Source organism: Salarias fasciatus, chromosome 1, assembly GCF_902148845.1.
Source record: "Salarias fasciatus chromosome 1, fSalaFa1.1, whole genome shotgun sequence".
Taxonomy (NCBI): Eukaryota; Metazoa; Chordata; class Actinopteri; order Blenniiformes; family Blenniidae; genus Salarias; species Salarias fasciatus.
In genome coordinates this window covers 8873274-8899118 of record NC_043745.1, presented here as the reverse complement: position 1 = coordinate 8899118, position 25845 = coordinate 8873274, and the positions used below count along the sequence as shown (strand labels likewise).

At 42.8% G+C, this 25845-nt stretch overlaps 3 protein-coding genes across 3 annotated transcripts; 1 reads left to right on the top strand and 2 right to left on the bottom strand.

Annotated features, from left to right (window-relative positions):
- Positions 1–61: 61 nt before the first annotated feature.
- mrpl46 (mitochondrial ribosomal protein L46) lies at positions 62–4819 on the bottom strand. Its single transcript, XM_030091335.1, has 4 exons — positions 4559–4819; positions 3272–3473; positions 2701–2871; positions 62–479 (listed from the first exon to the last, which is right to left on the bottom strand). Exons 1-4 carry the CDS (start codon positions 4817–4819, stop codon positions 235–237), a joined length of 879 nt encoding a protein of 292 aa, XP_029947195.1. The 3' UTR covers positions 62–234.
- A 492-nt stretch (positions 4820–5311) lies between these two features.
- On the top strand, positions 5312–7621 carry mrps11 (mitochondrial ribosomal protein S11). Its single transcript, XM_030092473.1, has 6 exons — positions 5312–5475; positions 5628–5720; positions 5830–5928; positions 6123–6252; positions 6557–6622; positions 7466–7621. Exons 1-6 carry the CDS (start codon positions 5399–5401, stop codon positions 7571–7573), a joined length of 573 nt encoding a protein of 190 aa, XP_029948333.1. The 5' UTR covers positions 5312–5398; the 3' UTR covers positions 7574–7621.
- Positions 7622–7806: 185 nt separating this feature from the next.
- pdpr (pyruvate dehydrogenase phosphatase regulatory subunit) lies at positions 7807–23350 on the bottom strand. Its single transcript, XM_030092461.1, has 18 exons — positions 23239–23350; positions 22356–22629; positions 21939–22072; positions 20044–20125; positions 19754–19917; positions 19484–19605; positions 19076–19193; positions 18338–18487; positions 15062–15254; positions 14733–14857; positions 14243–14398; positions 13798–13931; positions 13435–13583; positions 13228–13340; positions 13008–13102; positions 12672–12761; positions 11301–11483; positions 7807–10737 (listed from the first exon to the last, which is right to left on the bottom strand). The coding sequence occupies exons 2-18, from the start codon at positions 22616–22618 to the stop codon at positions 10330–10332; spliced, it is 2679 nt and encodes an 892-aa protein (XP_029948321.1). The 5' UTR covers positions 22619–22629; positions 23239–23350; the 3' UTR covers positions 7807–10329.
- Positions 23351–25845: the final 2495 nt, after the last annotated feature.

Genomic DNA, 25845 nt, shown 5'->3' with positions numbered 1-25845 from the left:
TCAGAGATGAAGGGAGTGAATGGTGAAAATCCACCATGACCGTCTGTCGGCTCAGATAGAAAGATTCACAACATGTGAGAAAAACAAATATTTATTTCATGAAACATACATATATATCTCACTGAATGACAGGATTGTTTTTTCTTAGAAGACAACAAAGGGAACGTTCCAGGCCTCATAAATATTGATCGTTGTGTCGGAGTCCTGTTGTGTGTGTGTGTGTGTGTGTGTGTGTCACAGGTTGATGATGAAGCGCTCCACCTTCTGCAGGTACGCCGGTTTCAGGTACTCCTCCAGCTCGCTCTTCTTCAGCCAGAGCAGTGGAGCGTCGGGGGCTTTGGGGGGGGCGGCTTCTGACAGGACGGCTTTGAAGAAGAACACCTTTGTTCCCACCGAGCTCTCCGTCCGGGCGGCTTTGGGCAGTTTGTACTTGTACACTCCGCAGGGGGCGTTTCCCAGGAACGTGGCCTTGAAACCGACTGCAGCGGGAAGGAGAAAACAGGCAGTGAGTCCAGGAGACTTTGCTTTTACGCACTCCGTCATCATTGTGTGACGCTCTAATTAAAGTCTGATAAAACTCTGCGTCTTCTTCTCAGAGCACATCAAAACACCCCACCTCTTTTCTGACATGAAAATATCTTCAAAGAACCTGAATTTCATTCCAGATGGCTGCACACAGTGTCACATGTTAGCATCAACATTGTTCCAACAGAATATAGAGCAGCGGTGTCAAACATAAAGCTCATGAGCTAAAACAGGCCCGCAAGACGCTCCAATCTGGCCCAGAAAAATGACCAAGCAAACGGAAAAAACATTGTAAATAAACCTTTGCCTTTTTAACACAGGATGTCAGGGTGAGTTTGAAAAAAAAAAAAAAAAAAAAAAAAAAAGATTCAAAAGGCTGCTTAATGCAGCAGCTGCAGGAGAACTTTATCAGAACAATAGTAATTTTTTGGTACTAATGGAAAAACATATTGCAAAAACATTCACTTTTTCATAACTTCTTCTTGATGAAATAACATAGAAAATCTTTTCTAATTTTAAAATTCGAAGGTTATTATGCCACCGTTTTCCCAGTCCGGCCCACTCAGGGCGACACTGGACCGCATGCTGAACTGAAATGAGTTTGACCGCCCCGATGTGGAGGTTTCCTCTCATATTCATGAGTCCATCCTGCAGCTCTGCTTACCATAAAGTTAGTGTTTATGTGAATGAAATGCAAAAAAGAGCAAACAATAGAAGAGCTTGACTTCCACACTCCCATAAGGAAATGTTCATTTCTCTCTCCTGTCACGACTCAAACATCGGCGCTTCTGAATGCGACCCGCTGATCGACTCCATCCTCCTCCACACTTGAACTTCATTGCTTCTTTTTGCTAAATTACATCAACTTTTTTTTTCTTGTATTTTTATCACAGCAGTGAGTATAAATCCTCCATACATAGAAACGCGCATGACTGGATTATTTCAGGAGCTAGAAAATGTGATTTTCTGGATGTTTTTGTCAGCATCTTGCATATCTGGACTTCAACAGCTGCCATCTGTGGAGGATTGTTCCTGGGTCACTGAATACATTTGCAGATCTGACCTCTGACTCATGAATTCTTTTCCAATCCTCTGCCTTTTCCCCAAAACTCTCTGACAGGAACCTAATCTCCGCGTCACATCAGTGGAAATCTGAGCGTCGACTGCTGCAATATGACTGTATGCAAATGAGGCGTGTGCTGCTGGTATAAGAGGGCATTCATCCCTCTTGTTGTGGATAATATAGGTGATTGTTCTTTAAGTAGCAGCCCGCTATTTCAGATTACATGCCATCAAACTTAAATGATCCTTAGAATTAAAACTCAGTCATAACGACAGCAGAGGAGATACGGTTACAGTAAATGGAGCGTGCGGACAACAATACCTGATATTTAGGCTCCGAGGAGTAAATTAAACCCGATCCAGCAGTTCTGAGCTTCACTGGAGAAAACAACACACAGGCACAGCTGCTCTTTGGGTAACTGTATTAAATTACCTTAAATACTCTCTTCCAATCCTGATTCCCGAACACCAGAGAATGGTATTCTTTTTTTTTCCCTCTCAGACTGAATATACACACGTTTTACACACAGTCTATGCATCCACCCCAAAGTCTTAACGTCCAGTCCAAGAAGACACTTGTTGTCTCAGTCAATCAACTGACAATGAAGCTGTGCTACATTTAATCTTAAACTTTTGAAAGTAAATTAATTAACAGAAATAATTAACACGGCCTTTCTATTGATGTGCTGAGTGTATGGCTGAACGGAAGATAGCAAACTAACCACCGAGTCTGTAAAACAATCTGCTCTCAGTCCAATGAGAAAAACTGTTTTTATCACAAAAAACACTAATTAAATAATAGTGGAATTTAACCTAAAAAAGTGACAAAGAAAACTTGTGTTTATACTCCCTGTGCTATTCTTTTCACCTACAGTCAGGAAAGGCCACTGAACTGAGAACATATAAGGTATTAGAAGCAAAACACAAGAAATTAATTTGAGGTGTCGCCTACACAACCAAACAACATCTGGAAAATCAATCACTCGACGTGTAAAATATTGACAGGTTAATTAATACAAAGTCAAAAGTGGCGCTTCCACAAACTGGCATTGAGAAATGTAAATAAGTTGAATAAATCAGCAGCTCTGTCTCGGGATCAGAAGGCGGTGTTACCTGGCAGGGAGGCGAGCGCTCTCTCCGCCGTCTGTCGCAGCGTTTCACCCTCCTGCCACTGGGTCTGCGGCAGCAGCCACAGCTTCTGGCTGCCCACCTGCTGCTCGGCAAGAAGAACCAGCGACTCGTCCAGGCAGCGCTCGGCTGAGGTCAAGTCCTTATCTACGTCGGCTAAACGGAGAGAAAAAAAAAAAAAAAACAGGAGACATAATGCTTCACTTCTTCGTGTGTGTCTGCAAAGTGCACAATAATACATTTTCAAATGTCACAGTGACTCAAAAGCAGATACAGATGTCTGGAATAAAAAGATTATCTCAACGTTAGAAAAAGACAGAGAGGGCATTAAAAGTCTGTTTTCCCCCCTCATGGGTAATTTTATTTAAAGCCAGCTTTATGGGACTGTTTCATGAGGTCATCTCTCTCTTCCTTCCTGCTTTGCTTCAGCACCGACAGAAAACAGATGAAATGATAAAGATGACAAGATTACACACATAAAGGGATATCAGGAGCGTTTTTCTCTGAGTATTTCCTCAGATGACGCCACCGGAGATTTGCTGTGTCCTTAACTGACCTCTGACCCTCGGCGAGGGCTTGAAGTTCTTCAGCTTCTGCTCCCAGATGTCTTCCAGGTCCTGAGCCATGATGATCTCCTGGTCCCCGTGCTGCTCCTCCTCATCCGAGTCGTAATCGTCCGACTGCTTCCGGCTCAACCGATCTGCGTCCTCGAGCAGCCGCAGCTCGTGGTCTGACAACACGCTTTTCTCCAGCTCCATCTGAAAAGAGTTCAGGAGACTCAAGCTGGAAACCGATGCTGAATGTCATCCGGCTGCTGTGCTGGAGGAGTTACAGCCGGTGGCAGCCTGTTATTTCTCCTCAAAGCCCAGCAGAGCCTTAATGTAGAGTTGATGTCTCCAACAGTACAACAAATTTTTGTTTTGTTAAAGTTATTCAGAATCTTTCACAAACTGAGCATTTCTCATCACATAAATCTCAGCAGAAGGGGTCTTTAGGTTAACTGCTTTGAATAGCAGAACCCAGGCTGGATCATGGGTTTATTGCAGAATTCCTCAATACATCCAGTGTACATTTATTTTATGCAAGTTGAGAATGTTTTCTAGTTTATATTCTAGGTTCTCTTGTTTCAAATGAACTGCTTTTTTCCTTTACAGCTCTTGTAATAATCACTCAGATTGGTACAACATGTTCATGCAGTATTTTTGAGTCCTCTCCAACTGACTGAAAGTCATCGTGCATAGTGCCACTCAATGTCTTCTTTTCAGGCATGATATTACAGCATTGCAAATTTCTTTGATCTACTGAAACAATCATAATAGACTACACAAAACAAAATTCCTAATATTTAGCCTGATAATAAAAAAAAAAAAATGAAATTGCAAGCTGAAGAGACACTTTAATACTTCAAGAACTAGAAATGGATCTTGTTGCAGAAGTTTGTAGAGTGCCATACTAATCAAGGCCTTCTGTTCTGAAGAGTAACAACAATCCATATTCAGACAGTAAGATTACCACTCACTTTCCCTTCTGCAGACAGCATCGATGTTAATATGAAATTTAAACAAATCAGTGGCAACAATCGTGCAGCATTCTTAATCTTCTTGTCTAATTTGATGTTTTTATTTATTTATTTTTTTAACAACAGCAAGTCATCCAGTCAACTTCAAAATGCCTAAATAACTGAATTTCTGATGGCTGATGGGTTATTTGCTTCAAACGAGCAGTTACAGCTGTACTTTCTGTCAATGCTGCTTTATTCTTCTGTGTGACAATATAGGTGTTGAAACGTATGCCCAAATCTACTCCAGCAATGATAATGAGCGAGTCAGATGATCTGACTGACCTGCTCTATCAGCTCCATGTACCGCTGCTCGATCGGACTGTACTCCGCTGAGATGACCGGGGGCCTCAGCAGATATACCGCCGCTGTCAAAGACCACGGAGAACCCGCCTTCTGCGTCGTGCATTTTGTCTGAGAGAGGTTCCGACAAACAGCAGAGCTCGAAAAGTGACGGAAACTCGCATTTCCCACCGCTGTTCTGCTGTAACTGGTAAGAAAGTGGAAGACACACCGACTCGCCATCCTGCTACAGGGCGCAGCCATCTTCCAGCGGTGCGTTCAGGAGCTGTTCCGGAAAATAAACGAGCTTCTTCAAAGAAATCATATTACTTAAAATATGGTTTTAAATTCAGCTACATTGTGGTAATAAAACACTATAACATAGATAATTCATACATGTAGTTATATTTTATATTCCTAACACTTAAATCAATTTTTGTTGTTACATGAAAATTTTAAGTGAAACAAAATTTTAATAATTTCGAGGGTTTCCAAAAGCACCATTGCCCGCCCTCTACCCACAATTCTGTGCTTCGACACCGACTAGTCCATTCAATTACATGGAGGGGCTAAACGGCGTTAATGTATTAAAAAAATGAAACAGAAATCTTCAGTAATTCATGCTAAGTTAGTTTAATATATTTTACAGACATATAAATTAAATTTTTATGATTTTGTTCGGATCTATTGCTGTGTATTCCAGTTAAAATAGGGTTACAATGGCAGTTCCACCCCTGAAGAAATGGATCCGTTCTGTATCAGCAGCACCTTCAATGTCACGTTTGTTATGTCTCTACAGCTCTTAACTTCCAAACAGCGAATTGGCTTTTAAACGAGCTAAATATGTATAAATTCAGTAGTTTACTAGCTAATTCTGTGACTACCGCTTGTCGACAGCTGACTGCAAACGGAGCCTCTCTGTAAGTGTTTCATGGGTTCACTAGCAGCTTGTGAGCTAATGGCTAGTACAGATGAAGCGCTTGTGTGTATTGCGATGCTTCATTCTGACCAGTAATAAAACTCTTCAGTCAGTTTGGTCCATGCTGATGTTAACCCTGTTGTACCTGTTCAGGTATGGGAGCAGAGGCCTGCAGAGAACATTATGTAGCAGCGCTGTCAGACAGCAGGAGGCTGCAGCACCGAGCTCAGACTCAAAAGAGTTCAGGTTGGATCTTCCTCACACAAGCTGCACAGTGCACACACTCATCCGATGGATCACCAGAAGTTTTCCTTTCGCTGTGAGATATTAACTTGTTTTCGTTACTGTTTTGCAGCGTTATGCCTCCACTGCCGGGTCAGGACAGCGCATTGCGATGGGGTGGAAATAAGTTTGAGGATTTACCCATCGTCCACATTAAGGCCACATACAACAAGTAAGTTCAAAGAATAGTTCCAATATTTCAGTAGAAGTATCTACCGTGGTATTAATGAAGAACAGCATTAATGCTCCTGAACCAGGCCTACAAGGTACAGGTCACCTAAAAGCGGTAATCAGATCACCAGTGCTTATACTTGATTTCGGTCATGTTTGTGTGAGCAAACTGAACAAACTGCTGTTCCCTTCCAGCACACACATCCAGCTCACGGACAGTAAGGGAATGCCTCTGGTGAGGACGTCCTGCGGCACAGAGGGCTTCAAGAATATCAAGAAGTCCACGCCCATCGCTGCGCAGACAGCAGGCATCTCAGCTGGCTCAGTAAGTCCTTGAAGATGCATGTTACACAACATTTAATATCAGACTGAAAGCTTCCCTGCTTCACCGGGGTTTGGGTCGCAATGGTCGGAGCTGATCTCAGCTACCACTTAGTGAAATATGGATAGGAGGCTTGTTTGATGGCCACTGGAATTCAGATGAAACACACTAGAAAAGTTCTGATTAATCGAACCAAACTTGACAGGTGTGGACACGTCTCAACTGTCTGAAGCTCTGCTGCATCTACTTGATCCATCATTTGAATGAGAGCTGCACTAAATGTCTGTGTGTCTCACCGTCTGAACAGAAAGCCACGGTGAAAGGAGTGAAGTTTGTTCGTGTTGTGGTCAAAGGCCTCGGTCCAGGACGTCAGGTGAGTCTTTCCTGGCAATTTATTTTATTTAAACGAACTCATTCTGCAGGAGGCCTAACAAAACTGACCTTTTACCCTTTTGGATCCAAAGATCTTCAGTTCATAACAACTTGTTCTGATAAACCATAAGGCCTTTTTAACTGTTAAGTTAGTTCAAACACAGTCACCCAGTAAAGAGTAAAATAATGAGCACACTTAAAATAGTTCTTTATTCATGATATCCTTTTCCTTGTTTGATAATGTGATATACCAAATTCTCTGTATCAGCTGCAAGTGACCATGAACCAGTAAAACATACCAGCTAAACCAACAGTTTGCTTGTTTGTAACGACTGGAACTCTTCGATCATGAAATACCAACAAGAAAGCAAGTGATTGGTTCAATATTGACTCTACAGGAGAGTAATTAAAGAGGGTCTCAGGGTATAAGAATGAATCAGAAGTCCTGAATTATGGTATTAACTGGGCTAAACATCATGAAGTGTTTAGGATTACATGAAGAGGCAGAAGAGTTTGAACCAGTTTACAGCCACAGAATATAAGAGCTTTGTTTTGAAAGTTTGAGACAACTGTCCAGCAGAATTTCTTTAAAAAATAAATGTTTGCAAGTTCACTGTGAAGAGTAAAGTAACTCAGCTCTCTCCTGGTCCTTTTTATTTTGAGTAAATTCATAAAAATCAATGAATATAACTATTTTTGAGTCTCTTTGCAACAGTTTGTCCCAGTCCTGTATATAGACATCATTTTGGTTCTTCAACAACACTAAAACCTAATAATGAAAAGTTAAAGCTGCTGAAGAAGCGACAGATTTCTTGATCTTTTCGTGTTGTTCTTTGTTGTGCAGTCTGCCATCAAAGGCTTGACGATGGGAGGCCTGGAGGTGGTGTCCATCACCGACAACACCCCCGTGCCACACAATGGATGCCGTCCACGCAAAGCCAGGCGGATGTGACGGAGGCTGCTGTGTTGTAATGTGCTAATAAAGTGTTTTGATGTGAAACTCTCCGGGCTCTGCTGATCTGATATGATGCAATCCTGCAGAGGGAACATGCAGATGAGGCAAAGAATGAGGTCTCGGTTCGTTTCCTCCGCTTTAGACTCACGAATAAACCGTCACTGAGACTGAACTGTGGATGTCTGAGCACACGTCAGGACTCAACCCAAGAAGCAAATTCAGTCGTTTTCATATGAAGAAAGTTGCTTTATAGTTTGAATTTTAAGTATATTAGACAGCCAAACATCAGTTCAACATGGTATAAATACATCAATGTAAAGCTCTGAAGACAAAACCGGCGTTTATACATCAGTACGAGAAGTGCTGAAATTGATACAAGTCAGACATGCATTAATATGCAATCCAGTTAACTTGAATAGTTTTGCACGAACAGATTCATGACTTCTGGTTTTACATCTAAAAAACTTTGAATACAAGAATTCAATCATGACAACTTGAGTTCCTGTTTTTAAGAGGAGCTGTTGTGCATTCTGATTACAGCTCGATGTGGACAGAGCAAAACAGGTCGCCTCAAATGTTCAGCGTAGATTTGAGCTTTAAGACTCAACCCTGTGGTTTCATGGGAGTGTTTTACAAGTCAGCAGGCTGCCCATGTTTAGTGCAAAATGATGGTGGCCACTTCCCTTTTTACAATACAAGTGCATACATCATCAAAAACTGAAGAAAAAAAGCAGCGAAAGGGATCCATGTCATGAGGCTGTACAGCGTCATGCTTTATCATGAGAGCTTGTATTAATTCAGCAGTGTGCGTCGGATATGTGAGACCAACACGAAGAGCAGATATGATGCGTCAGACTCTCGTACAAATGTAACACAGATGAAGTCCTACAGCAGAGGTCAGACTCATCGCAGCACAGAGGCTGAAACAAACGACATTCTGGATCATCATGCTGGATGTAAACACGTTTTACCGTCACAACATGATTTGCCCTTTAAATACCAAGAGAAACCATGAGTTGAATGCTTCCTTTATGATGACTGTTTTTTTAAGTCTATCTAAAATCAGAATCTGATGAATGAGACGTTTTCAGAAAAAAAGATTATTAATATTTTATTGATATGAAGCAAGTCTATGATATTGGCTGAACTCTAAAAGAATGGAAACAAAAGATTTGATGCAGCTTTGTGTTTTTAAAGACATGAGCTGCTCTTTCCATCAGTGCTGTGTTGGTAAGTTTATTAAGATATGAGAATATGAGATGGATATGTAGAAAGAAATGAGTTGATATGATAAAGTGATGAAAAACATTAGGTTTTTCAACTTTGATTCATTAAAACTACTGAAACATATCACAGCAGCAGAGCTTTTTTAGATTCAAACACAAATTATGACATCCAACATTTCATTAGAAAATATCCTGTCACGCTTCATTATGATCCTAAAATAGAGCAAAGTGCTTTTTATACGTGACATTTGTTTTGATTACTGTGGCTTCACCTTATTTGCCTTTCTCTTCCACTGTTGCTGAATTTTCTTTGAGTGGGAGGGGCTCAAAAGAGAAGATTGCACTAAGCTACATAGAGATGTATTTAACGATATTAATAGTGATGCTGAAAAACAAAACTTACATGCAGAGGAAACCTTTGTAACGATGCATCGACAGTATGAAACTGCAAACTTATGTAGAAAAAAAGTGCAGTACTGAAAATAGAAATTTTATACACACTAACTGTACAAAAATACATTATTTGATTTCAAATCGTAGTGATGTCCTTTCTTTCAAACAAACATCTGAGCCCTGGATCAGACCGATGTCAAATTTCCAATTTGAGAGGTCTGACAGAGGAGCTCCGGATTACAGCCCCTGATGCAGATTTCCTCCGTCGCCCTCGCTTCCCTCGTCTACGATCCGCCTGACGTCGGCCGCACATTCAACAAAAACGCCAATGGAACTAAAACCTGAGCACTGAAAGTGCAACGAAGCTAAAACACAAGTACGAAACATAAATAACAGGTGGGGCCGTATCACCGAGAACACACCATGAGCTCCACACACACAAGATTAACACAGCAGCTCACAGCCGAAGGTAAAAGACATTCAGGGGACAAAAGCTTTAAGTTTGGGGCTTTTGAAAGGCTGGAAAAGCAGGACAGGAAGAGAGAAAATGGAGCGGCACAGACAACAATAATTTCCCAATAATTGCCCCAGGCCTCTTCCCCTTGTGAGGGACTGACGGCGGTGGAGAACACACAAGACCTCAGTCACTGTTTACGTCACATCACGTCGTTTGTCACAGCAGTAAATGTACGATTCGTGAAATGAGTCAACATCGGCTGTTTGCACATCAGCACTGAATATTATTTCCATCCAGATTCCAAGAGCCTGGAAATCCCTTCTGGGCGTTTTAAAGTGAACGTAGTGAAAACGTCCCCGACGGCTCGTGTTGAGGTTGCCTTGGTGAAGGCACTTGAACACGGACCGCGGCGGTGAAGCAGCCGTAAGACTGTGAGCGTGGAGAGAAAGACAACTGCGGGATTCAGTGAGACTGGAGCTCTGTTTGTGATACAGCTCGAGCTTTTGGCGCTTCAGAAATATTGCACTTCAGAGGAGGGCGATGCGGCATGGAGATGAAGTGTCGGAGGGAGACACAGTGATATTGCATACGGCTCCGTCATTAGGAGCTATGAGGGGAGCAGACGTCGGCGCTGAGAACTGAGCAGGAGTGGGTTTGGTGAGCCAGAGATTTTTCATTCACTTCCCCTGAAGGTTGCTGAGCTCGATGTCTTCCTTGCGGCGTTTCTGCTGGGTGAAGAGGGAGCTGAAGGGGTAGAGTTTGGCTTTGGCTGGGTAGCGCTGGCCGGCGATGTCCACCTCGTAGTCGCCGCGGTTGATGAAGTCGGGGGTGATGGGCGTGGGGAGCCCCTCGGGCCCCGGCGGCGGCGAGACGAAGCCCAGGCAGACGTGGCGCTCCAGGGTGTAGCTGTAGGCGCTGCTGGTGGTCGTCCCGGACAGGAGGCCGTTGCAGTAGATGGGCTCGCCCCACCACGGCCACAAGTCCAGCTCGGTGTCGTGGTCATCCAGGACCAGCATGACGAAGCGCCGGAACACGCCGTCGTGACGCTGCTGCAGCAGCGCCTCGCGGCCGATGAAGTCTGTGTCCTGTAAGGAGGCAGAAACCAGAGAGGAGGAGGAGAGAGATGAAACCCAGATGTGGCAGAAAGAGCCGATGTGAGGAGCAGCTGCGAAGTGACGGCTCCTTCCATCAATCCTCCGCCGACATGGCGGCTGGAAGCGGCACACCTGACGTGTCACCGCTTTCGCCAAGAAGCTGATGGGAAACTCTGCCGCTGCTGGCATCCAGCGGCACCTGTTGTGCCTGCAGGAGCGGCGCGCTGACACATTTCCCTTCATGCCTCGGACAAAACACCTTCCAGATGTTGAAGATTTTAGTTCAACAGATTGTGTTCTATCTTTTAATGATTCAAGCTCTTCCTCTCGCAACTTCTAACCATACTGAAGAATAGAAGCTGCATTTAAATGTGAGAGAGACGTATGCCAGAACAATAACTGAACTGTTAGAATCCATTGCAACACGGTGTGCGAACTGTTTAAACTTCATACAGAGAAATGTGAAGTGTTGTAGATTTTGAAGCACCTTAAGGTCACACACAGGTTTCCACACAGCCTGAAGCAACATGCCGGCAGATGAAATGATGGCGCACCTTATCAAACTTGACTCTGAACTCTCGTCCACACTCCAGCGGCGTGGTGAAGGCGTCGAGGTCCTGGCCCCAGAAGGCGAAGAACTTCTCGATGCGCAGGCTGCGCAGAGCGTAGTAGCCGGCGTTCCGAATCCCGTACTTCTGGCCCACCGACATCACCTCGTTGTACACATGGAGAGCGTACTGGAGGCAGCAGAGACGCATTTCTGTTACACTTGATGTCTGGTTTGCAGTAGTTCAACGACGGGCAGATGAAGCAAGTCCAATATTTCTGTGTTTTTTCTCGATAAACTGGTTTTTCATGTTTATGTTTTTATTAGTGCTGGGCAACGATTAAATTTGTTAATCGCGATTAATCGCATAGTTGTTCTGCGATTAATCGCATCATGCGGTTAAAACAATAATGAATTCAAAAGAACTCTGTATTGATCATCCTGCCCCCAGCTGGGGACAGGGACCTTGTTTTTTGCAAGAATTTTGCAAATAGCATAATTTAACAATAATAATTTTACAATTCATCAAATATGATTTATAGTAACTTAAAATACCAAGTCTTTACCAAGATTGCCACCCCCCCCCCCCCCCCCCCCCCCCCCAACACACACACACCAGCAAGAGCAGAGCAGAGGAAAAACAAAGTTTGTTATGAGCGCACACTTCCTCAAACTTCATTCTATTTCTGACCCTCAGACAGAGAAGGCAGGATAAATTCAGTCAAGCCGAATTGTGCCTCATTAAGCCAGATTGTGTGTTGAAGGGAAATTGACTTTATTTTGCGTGTTTTCAGAGCCTGAGGACTGCCCAGCGGGGCCGAAACGATCTGCCGGCAAAAGACGCGATTTAAGTTTCACTTTCGTTTTTGTCATATTTGCGCTCTTTATTTCAGGTTGTGCCTCATACCAGCCTTTTCCTCGTGATTTTTCTGATAATTCAGCTGAGTTCATTATGGAAAATAATGAGGAATGGACCGTGTTTCACCGCAGAAAGCGCAGCAGATGTGTGCGTTTTTGACGCTCAGCTGGAGCACAATGTGTGTGTGTGGGGAGGGGTGTGTGTGTGTGTGTGTGTGTGTGTGTGTGTGTGTGTGTGTGTGTGTGTGTGTGTGGGGGGGGGGTTAACCACCTGATGAAAATATTTGTCGGCGATAAGGAAGCAGTGCGTTAACGCGTTTATAACGCGTTAACGTGCCTAGGCTTAGTTTTTATTTCTCAGGGTCATTTGAAAACGGGTTATTCAGAGCTGCTGTGCCACACTTACATTCTTCATATTCCTGACCTGAGGTTTGCATTCCTGGGGCTAAAACTGATACGTTTTACTGGAACGAAACCTTCCAGTGAAATGTTTAAGAGTTTTAGTGTTTGCAGTTTGCACCTCGATGGGGATGTAGAGCATGAAGCCTGGTTCTCCGGTGTGAGTCATACTCATCACCCTGATCCCGTTGGCGTAGCCCACACTCATCTCCTGTAAACACACACACACACACACACACACACACACACACACACACACACACACACACACACACACACACACACGTGAGTTCATGTTCCTGGTGACATAAACCAAAAGAGTGATAAACAAAACAAAAACCTTAATCCTGTGTTAAAATAAGAAAAGTACATGTCAAGTAAGTGGCTGATGCCTTTAAATATAATTGTACTATTCTCTGACATGAAATGAAATGGTAAACACAGCAGCATTCCGTACCTTACAGAACATGGAGGGGAAGTGCTCTGGTGTCATGGAGACATACGACAGCTCGGCTAAAACATCCATTGCACGTGGTCCAATCAGATTTAAAGCTGTGGATGATCACAGATATCAGTGGAGACCATCAGATATCATATTACTGTTAATGTGAAAACAGTGCGTGGTCACGTTTTCCCAACACTTCGCTTCCATCCTGTAATGCTATGTAACAGGTTACCTGTGTACTTCCAGCTGACGTCCTCCAGGTGGAGGTGTGGGTCATTGGGCATGTGCTTTTTAATCCAGGACCAACAGTGGACCTGCTGGTCTGTTGGAGAGATGATGAAGAAACTAGAAGGAACAAAGAAATCACCGAGTTTTAGAGGACTCGTTATAAGACGACAAACATTTTTCATGCTGATAATGTTGCTGAGAAGCGCAGAACCTGTTCTTGCTGATGCGGACCACGCTGCAGTCGTTCTCGTAGCCCCCCTTCTGGTTCAGCATGCCGGTGTGGACGATGTGCCCGACGGGAACGTCCAGGTCATTGGCACACAGATGCTGCAGCAGCTCCAGAGCCTGGTCCCCCGTGGACTGAGACATCAGGACACAACAGAAGGTTACATTTGCTGTGGATACAGAACTCGTCAGCAAAAGCTCTTTCGTTTACTGTCCATTTGTTGCATCAGTCGCTTCCATCTGGCAAAGCTTGCTCTGATTTACTAATCTTTTGCTCTGTTCTGGAGCAAACAGACAGACTAACGAATGGCGTCTGAACAAGAACAACACGGAGACAGTTCAGACTCACAGTCAGCTCAAACTTGGTGAAGGAAGACATGTCGATCACACAGACGGCCTCTTTGCAGCATTTCACTTCTGCTCCAACAATGTCGAACCAGTCCGGCTTGTAGAAGGTTTTACTCTGATCCAGGGAGAGCAGATCTGTAATGATAAACAAAGACTCAGGAGGTGAATCCTGAACTCCTGACACCAAATCCAAACACAATCAGCTAATCTGTTAAAACACGTGAGCGACACATTCAGCTTTTCCCAATAAAAACAAAACAGTATGCAATGCTGCAAATTTCTGTTACAGTTCCATGAACTTATCTCATAAATGAATTTCACATTCACACATTCTTTTCTTTGATTAATCTATAAATGCAGACTTCTTCTAAATTTCAGTTATTGGTCTTTCAATATTCTCAGTTCACACTCATTTGGATTTACAAACGGAGTGCCGTATTGTGTACCTTTCCCTGGAGGAACGAAGTATTTGGGCCTTTCAAAGCCGTGTTTTTCCATCCAGCGAGCTCCCTGTGTGTCCAGACGGTCATAAAGAGGACTGGTTCTGAGCTGACGGCCAGTCTGGAAGTCCCACCGGGGAACCTTCAGCTCGTACAGCAGGGCTGGAAATGGACACACAAAATCACACATAAGAGGGGCAGACATGTTTAACACTCACACTGCAAAAACTGCAAAAATTCAAAATCTTACCAAGTTCAAAAGTCTTGTTTTCAGTCAAAATGTCTCATCTCACTTGATTTAAGATATATTTAAGATACAGAGACTTATTTCTTGGTTTAATATTCTTATATCAAGGTCTGATTTTGAGTAAATTTCACTTGCTGCATGGACAGATAATTTCACTAGTTTTAAGAGTAATTTTCTTTAATTAAGTGTTGACATCTTGTATTTAGGTTATCCTTTTTTGCAGTGCACTGGTGCAGGTTTGTGACGTACGCATGACTTCCATGACTCTGTGTCGCAGGAACGTCCGGCTGCTCTGCAGGTTTCCAAAGCGTTTGATGTCCAGCGGCCACACGTTGGCCGTGGGGTAGCCGTAGGTCATCCACTCCGCCAGATACCTGGAGAAAAACACCGCACGGTGCACCGTCTGTGCAAAGTTTCAACACCATCACAGCAGGTTTACCTCGAGCTTTCACCCCATCAGCTTTTTAAGAAATGTACTATGAGGTGCAATAAAGTCCAGTCGAGCTTGAAAGCACATTTGCAAATTTTTTTTCCCCTCAAATAAGCAAAAAACTGTGACAGGAAACATTTATACTTACTTGCCAGCTCCTCCAGCGAAGGCCAGACCTGAAGAGTTCATCCCTGCCAGCACATAGTAGCCGGACACACCGGGAATCTCCCCCATCAGGCAGCGCATGTCCGGCGTGAAGGACTCCGGACAGTTGACCAGCTGGAGGATCTCCGCCGACTCCAGATTCGGCATCCTCCTCAGCAAGGCACTAAGAATCGGCTCTGGAGGAAGAAGACCACACCGGTTCAATCTCCACATCAACGTAGAGCTTTTTTTCTAAGTTTAACTCAGATCTTTGTAGTTTTTGCTGATTTTCATACGTCATCTCAGAGGAGAGCCTGTTAACTTGCTCCCTGATAGATCCCACCCTCAGCAGCACCCTGAAGGATACTGGCTTTATCATGACATTACTGCTGATGTATGCGTCAGTCAATTGAGTTGAACCTTGAACGTTCACTAAAATTTCTTCCCTTTTTTTTTTTTTTCCATACTGTGTTTTGCTCACAAATACAACGTCTTGCTGCACAGCAGGAACTGCACCCTCTTGTTATTCCAACAACAGTCTGACATGTTATTCCAACATCAAGGTTGAGTCGGTGACAACAGTGTAAAAATGCCAACAGTGCAGGTGAATCCATGGATGGTTGTTCCTTATTAGTGTCTAAATACGGCTCAATGGGGCTTCAGCATGCCTTGTTCATTTAATATAGATATATAGTTAGAATTCCATAAAAATTTGAGAACAAGGTAATAAAACCCAAACGTGGATTTAAGAAACGCTTTACTTTAAGCTTACTATTCTTGAGTATCAGTGATAAATATGCTATAAATATGTTTTTAAATTGGATTCTAGCAGAAAAATGCTAAATCTGCTTTGAGCACCAACAACCATCTTGAAACATTTTTGTCTATTTCATTTACTACCAGAAAAGCAGCCGATTCTCCTTCTGTATGGACTGTAAATACTCAGCTGTTACTAATAAAGCAAATCTAATATACAATCCCAAATGTTTACTTTCCTGTGTGCCTCACATGAAGTATTAACTTTCCTTCACTTACATATTTTTCGACTGAAATGAGACACTTGCTTCCAAGTTTCTCTTTGAAGTGAAACGCGGTCAAGTAAATAGAACCTGACACAGCAGAGGCATGTGTGACGGGTGTTCTGGGCCATGTGTCAGGCCTCCAGCTGAGGACCGGCCGCTAATAACCTTCACTCTTTACGACGGCCTGTCAGGCGGTATACGCACTCTCACATTACAAGAACGGGGCCAAGGCCAACAGACAGGTGTACATTCACACACAAAGACACACCGGTTGGAATCACTTCGGTCTGTGACAATCTATAAATACATGGATGCTCGGTGCAGAAGTCCCATCACAGTCTGAGAGGCGATCTGCAGTTTTCCTAAACGTCTCAGTGACGTTACATCTCCAGTGACGTGGACAGGAATCTAAAGCCACTGTGAGATTTACTGTGGAGGAGAACTTCTCTTTCAACTCAAAACAAACGACTTCACACACTCAAAGCATTGTACCACTGAACAACACAAAACAGGCTTGGTGTCTGAGCTACGCTGGTGACGTCTGAGTAGATCGACTGACCCGTCTCTTTCAGTAACAACTCGTTTGTCTCAGCGCGGCTGCTGAAAACAAGATAAAAGCAGAGTCCACTGACAAAATGGTCTTTTCACAGGAGTTGACTCGCATTCAGTATCAGCTTTGACAATATTTCTCTCTGACTAAATGTGGTGGCAGCCAGACTGAGGCGTAATAAAGCCGACTTCTATTTATTCTACGTCTCAGTAGTTATGGAGACTAGATAATGTAAGGGAGCCAAGCTGTGTGAATCACTACTCCAGAAGTTTTTAAATATGTTCTACCTGTCTATAAAAGGTTTCTGAAGTTGGTACATTTTGTGATTCTCACAGAACTGCTGTATAACCACACTGACTTTGATTAATGCCCTGAAATGATGAAAAACAGAAAGGAATCGACCTGAAGAACCACAGCGATGGAGAGCAGGAGATTAGCTGCTACTCCTTCTACATCGATTTCACTGATTTTGTTTCAAGACAAAAGAAGTCATGAACTGTCTGAGGAGGGGGTGATGAGACTCATCAACGAGGCCACTTTGCTGCTGTGTGGCAACACTTAAAGCTCGTGTCCGGAGTTTTGAAAGAGAGAGTTTTAGAGTTTTTTTTTTAATCCAAAAGTCTCGAGGTTCCGCCCTCCCTCTGCTTTCATGAGCGACCAAGCCACGCCCATTTAATTTGTGCATGCGAATTATCTGTCGGGTGAAAATGAGAGCCTCTGAGTCCGACAGCATCCTACATGTTTAGCTGTTTACGGTGGATGCTCAGTAGACAATGGATATATCCGAGGTAAGCGGGCCGGCTGCTGCGTTACTCACCTCTGCCTGGGCGAGCGGCCGTGCTCTCTGGCTGCGCGCACACTTTGATTGACAACACGAGAATGCGGAAGCTCGAAATCTATTGGCTGACGCTGACCAGCGCTTTTTCGGATAACATGGGGATCTATGAGACGAAGGCGGGGCTCATAAATAAATTTTTATATTACTTTATGCTAATATTATATTGTAGTATCGAACCAGACTGACACATTTAAGCTCTGTTGAAAAATGATACATACGTTGGAAACGAACGGAAACTCCGGACACGAGCTTTAATGTTTGACATCAAGTCGTCGTCACATGGTTTTACATTCACGATGTGGACAGCTCAGGTGTGACAGCAAACATGACAACATGTACCTGCAGAAACCCCAGAATGCAAACGTGTACTGTAAAATGTATTTTTATCCTGGCCTACCATGCCACTCTATTACTTTCTGAACTCATAGTTGTTTTTTGAAGTTTTAAGTGTTTATCAGTTTTGTTATTTTTCAGGGATGCATTTCTGCTTTGAATCTAGTCTGTGTCGACGGAGAACACAGTCATTGATTTAATTGTAATTCTCGTTAATGAAGATGAACCTGTGGCAGGAGAGAAAGCTCGCATTGAACAAAAACTTCAGCAGGTTTTTCTTTCCAGAGTGGGAGGAAGGCATGAGGCCCAAATGACTCTGTGACGGTTCATTAACACCACATATATCCAGACCATGGAGAACCTGGAACCTGGCATTCTGCACTTTTACTGTCAGTGAGGATTTTAGTCTTTAACAAAAAAGCTGCCACTGCCAAATCACCTCACTGATTTCAGGCTCAATTCCAAATTTTCTACTCATTCAAACGTTGCTGAGCGATCCATATCAGTGTTGGAGAGAACTTCCCCTCCTGCTTTTACCAAAGTGATCCCAGTCTTCCTGCATGTTCTGGATCTCCAGCTGGTTGCGGCCCTCGGTGAAGATGGGTTTGGGGTTCTTCTCAAAGCCTCCGGACAGAAGGCCTCCCTGCCACTGCCGAGCGTATATCCTGCCGTCCATATCCATCACCACTGCAGACACAACACAGTCGGTTAAAACACCGAGTCTGGGTGTTAACCTTAAAGCCTGAACCTGCAGCGTGTTGCGTGAGCATGGATGCAAATGATCTCCGGTCCTCATCAACACAAACATTCCAGTGGAGGTCAGAGTGACTGGAGCGGGCGCACCGACCGCAGCCAGAGACCACCGGGTCACCAGGGTCAGACCCAGGTGTCGGGTCGCCTCGTAAACGTTGGGAAAGATACCAGAGAGGAAGCAAGCAGTGAGTTATTCACGCTGGATTAAAAAACTCAAGAGACGTCTTTTCAAGGCAGACTTCATCACTGACCAGCTGGCGTACAAAAAAACTGGCAAAACATAAAAGATTGTGGAGACCTTTGGTAAAATAACTGGTTTATTTTGAAGGCCTGCCGTGTTCAGCTGAACTTTCCAGTATCTTTTCACTTCCAAGTCAAATTATTAGTTTTCAAAGAGACATATCCTGAAAATACTTTCCAAGAAAGTGGTGATTTTAAGTAATGTTTGTATGTCATGCATGCTGATTAATAAAGAGAACTTTGATTCAACAGATAAATAAGACAAAGTTTGATATGTGAGACCTGGGGTGTTGGGGGGCAGTGCCTCCGGCAGGGGTTTAGTCAGCAGGTAGAAGTGCTCACAGCCATGAAGAGGAACAGACACCTTCATCTCACTGGCTTGGCCCAACTCATAAGCCCACTGGAGAAGAAACAAGCAGAAGAACAAAGGCTTTCTGACCACAAACCACCAAATGTTGTGAATTATCGAACAGGTTTCATCTTAAAACTGATGGCTGTTGCAGAGTCCATTAGACTGACATTTGTTTTCACACAGGAAATAAAGGATAACTAAATAACTGTTAACCTTAATCTTGTTCATCGGGTCTTCAAGGCTCACGCACTAAAACCTTTTTGTCTATCGAAAGGTTTTCTCACACGAATCCCTCAGTCTTTTAGTTTTTGATCACTAAACCACACTGGGAGGTTTACCTGTCCGGCACAGTTGACGAAATATTCACACTCGATTGAGCCACGGTCGGTCTGAACAGACATGACCTGACCCTTCTCAACTAGAACCTGCTGAACCGTGGTCCGCTCCAGGATCTGCACCCCTAGAAGGAGAAGCAGGGCAGAGGAAAGAAAGGAAAAGAAAGGAGAAATCACAGGGAGCAAGAGGCAACAGCAAATGCATTTCAACCATCAATAAAGTATTTTCCATGAATTCCATCCTTTAAAACACAAAAGCCGAGTTTACGTTACCTTGACCGGCAGCAGCCACAGCGAGGGCGTGGTTCACATCCGGTGGAGACACAACAGCGTCTGCAGGAAGGTGGAGCGCCCCCACCAGGTCATGGATGTTAACAAGCGGGTGTAGCTTGGCCACCTCCTTTGGTTTGATGATGTTACAGCTGATCCCCATCACCCTGAGCAGAGAGCAAAGAGGCGAGTTCACCATGTGACGAGCAGTGTCATTCTGAATCAGCTGTGAAATCCTCACTGCAGAACCAATACAAGAAGCATTTAACCTAAACATCCACTTGAAGTCTTACTTGAGTCTTGACGCCAGGCGCTTGAGCGAGATAAATCGATCCTGATTTTGTGCCAGGCACAAAGATCCTGTCTTCACATAACCTGGAACACACAGAACACACACACACACACACACACAACTGCATGTTATATAAATAAAGAAATTAAAAAAAACTCCTCATTATGAAAATAAAGTAGAGGTGTCTATTGTTATTGTTCTGGTCTTAGAAAAGATGGATTCATGCAATAATGGGGTCATTCAATAAACACCTCAAAACTTCAAAAAAATAAAAATAAAATAAAAAATATATATTTGTAGTGACTGAACCATCAGTCTCAGCTGGCTGCAGGGAGAGATCCGTTGATAATTAGCTTCAAAGAACATTTATCCAAAATCACAGTTCATGTTTGGTAACGTTCCCATTTATTTTAAATTAACATTTAAACCAAATAGTCCAAAATTAATGAAAAAGAGAGCAGTTGCATGAGCGATAAAAACTGCGTCGCCTCCACACCCAAACTAATTAGAGCTCCTCTGGCACCTGTGGCTGAAGCTTAACACACCTGGTGCACCTCTATGCTTCCGTCCACCGTGAACAAACAAAACCAAATACACACAAGTGACAAAACCAACATGCGGCTCCTACAAAGACAGTCCAACGAGCGTCTGCAGGCTGAGATTTATGCTGATGTCCATCAGCTGCTGGATGATGCATCACTTCACTTTTATTGTTCACAATGACAATAAATATAATCAAAATGCTCCAACTTGTCTTTGTTTACTCAACTTAATAATATAACATAAATTGCTTTAATTAAAAACAAACTTTTTTATTGCCGTGTTTATCATATTTAAAAAAGTGGTAGGCTGTAAATTCTACAGGTTTTGACAAGGCATCTGCATTATGTGCACAGACTCAAATAAGACACTAGACTCCTTTATTATTTTCATTTAAAGGCCTCTGATTTTATTTACAACCCCATCTGTTCCTCAGAAGTAAAACTTATTAATTAATGAGACGTTTTCTCCATTCTGCACACGCAGGTGCCGGTGTTGCTCCTCTAAGGAGTGAAGTCAGAAATCTTGCTGTGACAGATCATGTTTACACACCTCTGGTATAAGCTGTGTCTTAGTGTTGATCTAAACAATCTCTGATACCTTGGAAATGTCCAGTGTCACCGGGTTGTGAATGTCTTGCTTCGTTATCTGGCTGCATGGTTGCATGACTGATCCTTGAGTTAAGCGCCTAATGGATGGATTGAGCGTCTTGTATCGCAGAAAGTAAACTGTGAACAATCTAAAGCAGTGTCATGATAACCTTTAAATCTACACTTTTTTTGGCACTGTTGTGGCACAGAGTATAAATGATAAAAATTATGCTAATGCTAATTTTTATTTTTGCATCAAAGTAGCTAACTTTCAAGGCAGCATCATCAGTAGCTCAGCTCAGGCCTCAGTGTTGTGTTTCGTACTTTTAAGAAATTAGTTGGGAAAAAAATGTGTTTACTTTGAAATTTCTACGATTTGCTTATTGGTTTGCTGGGTCAGACTAAAAGCCTATTGCGAGCCGTTTGTGGCCGATGGGCCTTATGTTGGACATCCCTGACTGAAAGCATTTTGACATTGCTGAAGGAGTAGAAAAATGCAATGAATGAAATCTGTTTGCCAAGCCCTTTTCTAAAACAAATGTAAATAGATATGTAGAGCTAAGGGAAAACTACAGCTACAGTACAGTACAGTACAGTAATAAAATAAAATGCTTGTGGCCAAATGCATTGGCCCTAACAACAATAATAAACACTTTATACCAATAATAACAAAAATTGTAATGCCGCTATATGCACTGATGCAGTGAGACTATTTATAAACCTCTATTAAATAAGAGTGAAGCCAAGTCATGTGAAAGCATCTGACCTGTTTTGACCCCAGTCTCTTCCTCCAGCTGCTGATATAGACTACTGGAATAGTTGGCCATTCGACACTCGATGGAGATAGGCTTGGCCACACTGACGATACCGGCACACAATCTGGTTGTTCCTGCACCAAGTCTGATGGGGACATCAAAACAACATGACAATGTCAGAACAATTAGACACCAACAAAAATTATTTACACGAACCAGAGATTGACCTGTCCATGCTTGCCCCTATATGAACTTCTGGACTGATGGCAGCAAGAATAGCTGAACTGGAATGAACTCAATATCTCACTCAGGCTCAACATAGTCAGCAAGGTCAAGAGGTAATAGGTGATAACTGTGTTACAAAGCCGCATTAGAAGATAGTACACCATATTTCTGTCTGACAGACATCTATCAGACACTTATCTCACCTGCCCTGCTCCAGCAGCACAATGTCCTGCCATCCCAGCTTGGCCAGGTGATAAGCCACTGATGTTCCCACGACACCTCCTCCACAGATCACCACCCGGGCCTGGCTGGGCAGTGGGAGCAGCTGGGAGTCTCCGTTGGTTGCCAGACACTGGGTGGAGGTCCAGAGGCCCCTGCCGGCCGCCCTGTACCCGGACTGGGGCAGCAGGAGCCTGGGGATCAGGACAGGGGACAGAGCCCTGGAGCTCCGCACACAGCTGCACATAGCTGTGCTTTCTGTCACACGCACACGCACACGCACACGCACACACACACACACACACACACACACACACACACACAGGGTTATCCTAATGTAGGTTAACATGTCACCTCAGTAAATGTCATGTGTGCAAGGTTGCACGAAGATGCACAGATTGTCCTGATCTTATTGTACATTTTCACAGGCTATAAAAGTTAACAGGTCCAACAAACTGGCTGTAAATATAACATTGGAGACTTTTTTGAGAAAGACGGGGCCTGAGAAGCCAACAAGGTTAACTTACAGCAGTCCTTCAGCACTCTTTTCAAACCAGCGTTAGCTTTAAAATATACACTTAGCTTCACAGCTAGCTTTAGCTCACACTACACTAGTACACCTCTGAATCAGGCTAAAAGTTCAGCTTTAATCCAAAATGGTTTGGCTGATGTGAGGTTTCTGAAGCTGCATGGAAACTTTCATGTTTTGGGGATGAAGTTAACCTTAGTGGTAACAGGAGCTACGCAGCGCAAGCTAAGGCTATCGGGAAGCTAGCTGCTGTTTTTACTTTACCTCGGCGGATAAAACCTAAGACAGGGTCACACGTCTGCTTTCTACTTTTCAAATTATGGTTCCAAACTACTCACCGAGTCAGCCTTGTCCAGGCGTGGAGGTATTTTAAAATCAGGAGCGAGTAGTGAGTAATATGACTAAAAGTCTTGTTTAGGTTCGGCAGTCAAACATCCAGCACTTCCGGTCGGGGCCTTCAAACTAAAAGTCTTGTTTAGGTGAGCAAGTCAGTCAGGCGGCACATCTGTTCTGAACTTCAAACTAAACTGTCGCCTGGGATCAGCAGCAGCCGGACAGACACAAGGAGAACTTAACGACTTCTTCCAGTCAGTTATTCAGAGCGTTTTGGCCGACTTCAACTGAAAACTGATATGAGGGCAGCAGAGTTTGTTCGCACAGACATTTTACACTGGAAGAGAACTTCAACTTCAGCTTCAGTTACTTCTACTCTAAAGGGACGCCAGCCCATAGACAAGAGGTATTTCTGGAGAAACCAAAATCCAACCCACTCCCAGGTACAAAAATACTGAAAGAAGATCACGTATTGATTGATTAACACAGTCGTTAATTTCTTTACCATTCATTCATTTACTTGTGCTTGTAGTTCTTCACAATGTCCACTAGATGGAGCCACAGCAAAAGTTTTACTACGAGACCATTTTGAATGGAGTTCAATCTCTTTCCAGATAGAGGAGGGCAGATGTGAGATTGAGTCACAAAGTGAAAGTCTGAAGTAAATCTGAAGTCATTTTTTTATTGGGTAAGTCAAGTCGCCTTATTTTTCATGCACTTTTTTTAAAAAAATATTTCGTCTATTTTTCTGTTTTACCTTATATCTACTTTCTTAACAAAGTTTGAAAACCATGTATAATTTGTGGTCTGAGTTTAATCAATATTATTAGTGTTTTAGCTTGTAACTACTCCATTGCTGAACCCGTTCTTCATTTAGTCTATCTCAAACAATATTTAACCAACTTTTAAACTTTATTTACTCAGTTTTAAGATTTCTGGGCACTTCATTGTTGCACAGATTACTTTTGCAGCCCTTCATTTGATTATCACTGCATGCAAAAAAGAGCATGTAGCTGGAAAGCCTGGGAATCAGGAGGATAGATGAAAAGGTCAGAGTGTCTCCAAGACTGCACCTTTTGTGGATTGATCATTTTCTGCAGTAGTTATGAAAGTGGACCTTTATTTAACCAGGAAGGTCTCGTTGAGATTAAAAACCTCTTTTTAAAGGGAGTCCTGGGGGTTACAAAGTTTCCAATGTGTTGTTGAGAAACCTTCAGACCTATGCTATTACTATTTTAATTTATATTTCAGAATTGGTCCATTTTGTCAAAGTGTGTAAGATCATGAAAGTCAGAAAAACCACCAGGAAAATCAGGATCTGGCAGCAGATCACATTTAGTACTCTGTTTTATTTCTCACTGGTGTGGCACGATCTGTGCTGAGTGAACTCCCATGTGACTGGGTGTGAGAATACACTCAAACAACTGTAACATGGCTGATCTGTTTGTTGAATTCTTGCCTTCCCATCTCATCCTGTCAGGATAACCAGGTTGATGAACAGCCTCTTCACCAGTCACCCCCGTGAGTGTTTTTGGACTGTGTAAGGAAACCCATGAACAAGGTAAGGCTGGTGCTGGCAGACATGTACAGCCAGTATTTCAACCCATATCATTCTTACTATGAGATGCCACTGTGAATCTTTATCTTTGTGGGAAAAAAATGGTAGAAGTCTGTATTGTATTTAACATAGTTAAAATGGGAATGCAGTTACTTGCACCAGTTTTCTTTGCCCAGAGCATTTGTACATGGTTGGCACCACTGTATTTTCTTATTATCAAGTGAGATATAGTCATCAGATGCTTTGTCTCAGGGAAGAAACTCATTCTGTTATTAAGAGAAGTGTGAAGCAGATATTTCACTTTGCATTTTCATTATTTTCACAAGCAATTATATATAAGCAATAATCTCAATATGTAGCACTTCTCATTCATCCCAGTATTTTTTGTATCAGTTTGATCTTTGTGAGAAAGCCAACTGTCCCAAGAGTTATCTGTTAAAGTAAATTTGTTTGATAAAGGGTATTAAATCAATATTTTTTTTCTTGTAATTGCTCAGCCCTTTAATAGATAAACTATAAAGCTTTAATAATCACCTACATTAATGTTTGAATTAAAAAAAAAAACTGAAAATCTGTCACAGTTCTCTTCCTTTTAATAGATAAGCTTGAAAATCAATTATCTAAGATATTTGAATATCTACTGGTGGTAACTTGTCTGAATGTGTGAAGATCTGCCTTCACACAGGTCTTCACACAGATCAATCTGCTTGAAGCTTTGAGATGTTTCACCTTTGGCTTCAGTCAAGTTGTGAGAACTGAAACCTTTAATCAGTTCTGGTCGCGATCCTTATGACGCTTACTGAAAAACCCGATGGGGTTTTACCCATGGTTCACCACCGCGTATTAAATACATTTTCATTCCGGAAGTACAATCAATACTAAGAAAAAAACCACCTCAAGACACAGAATCAGTTGCTGCATGACAAGCCACGAAGGAAATAGTAAACTATATTTATTGACATGTTTGAATTCAGTTATTTACATGTTCTCATGACGGGCAACAAAAGCAGTTCACACCAGCACAGTTCAGAGATTCAACATTGTTTGCAGTTAC

Coding starts and splice junctions, on each gene's coding strand:
- mrpl46 (XM_030091335.1), bottom strand. CDS start 4,819: ATGGCTGCGCCCTGTAGCAGGATGGCGAGTCGGTGTGTCTTCCACTTT. Junction 3,474..4,558: donor ACATGGAGCTGATAGAGCAG/GTCAGTCAGATC, acceptor AACTCTTTTCAG/ATGGAGCTGGAGAAAAGCGT. Junction 480..2,700: donor AGCGCTCGCCTCCCTGCCAG/GTAACACCGCCT, acceptor TTCCCGCTGCAG/TCGGTTTCAAGGCCACGTTC.
- mrps11 (XM_030092473.1), top strand. CDS start 5,399: ATGTATAAATTCAGTAGTTTACTAGCTAATTCTGTGACTACCGCTTGT. Junction 5,721..5,829: donor TCAGACTCAAAAGAGTTCAG/GTTGGATCTTCC, acceptor ACTGTTTTGCAG/CGTTATGCCTCCACTGCCGG. Junction 5,929..6,122: donor ATTAAGGCCACATACAACAA/GTAAGTTCAAAG, acceptor GTTCCCTTCCAG/CACACACATCCAGCTCACGG.
- pdpr (XM_030092461.1), bottom strand. CDS start 22,618: ATGTGCAGCTGTGTGCGGAGCTCCAGGGCTCTGTCCCCTGTCCTGATC. Junction 14,858..15,061: donor TTCGCTGGAGGAGCTGGCAA/GTAAGTATAAAT, acceptor GTTTTTCTCCAG/GTATCTGGCGGAGTGGATGA. Junction 11,484..12,671: donor TGCTCTACATCCCCATCGAG/GTGCAAACTGCA, acceptor TGCTGCCTCCAG/TACGCTCTCCATGTGTACAA.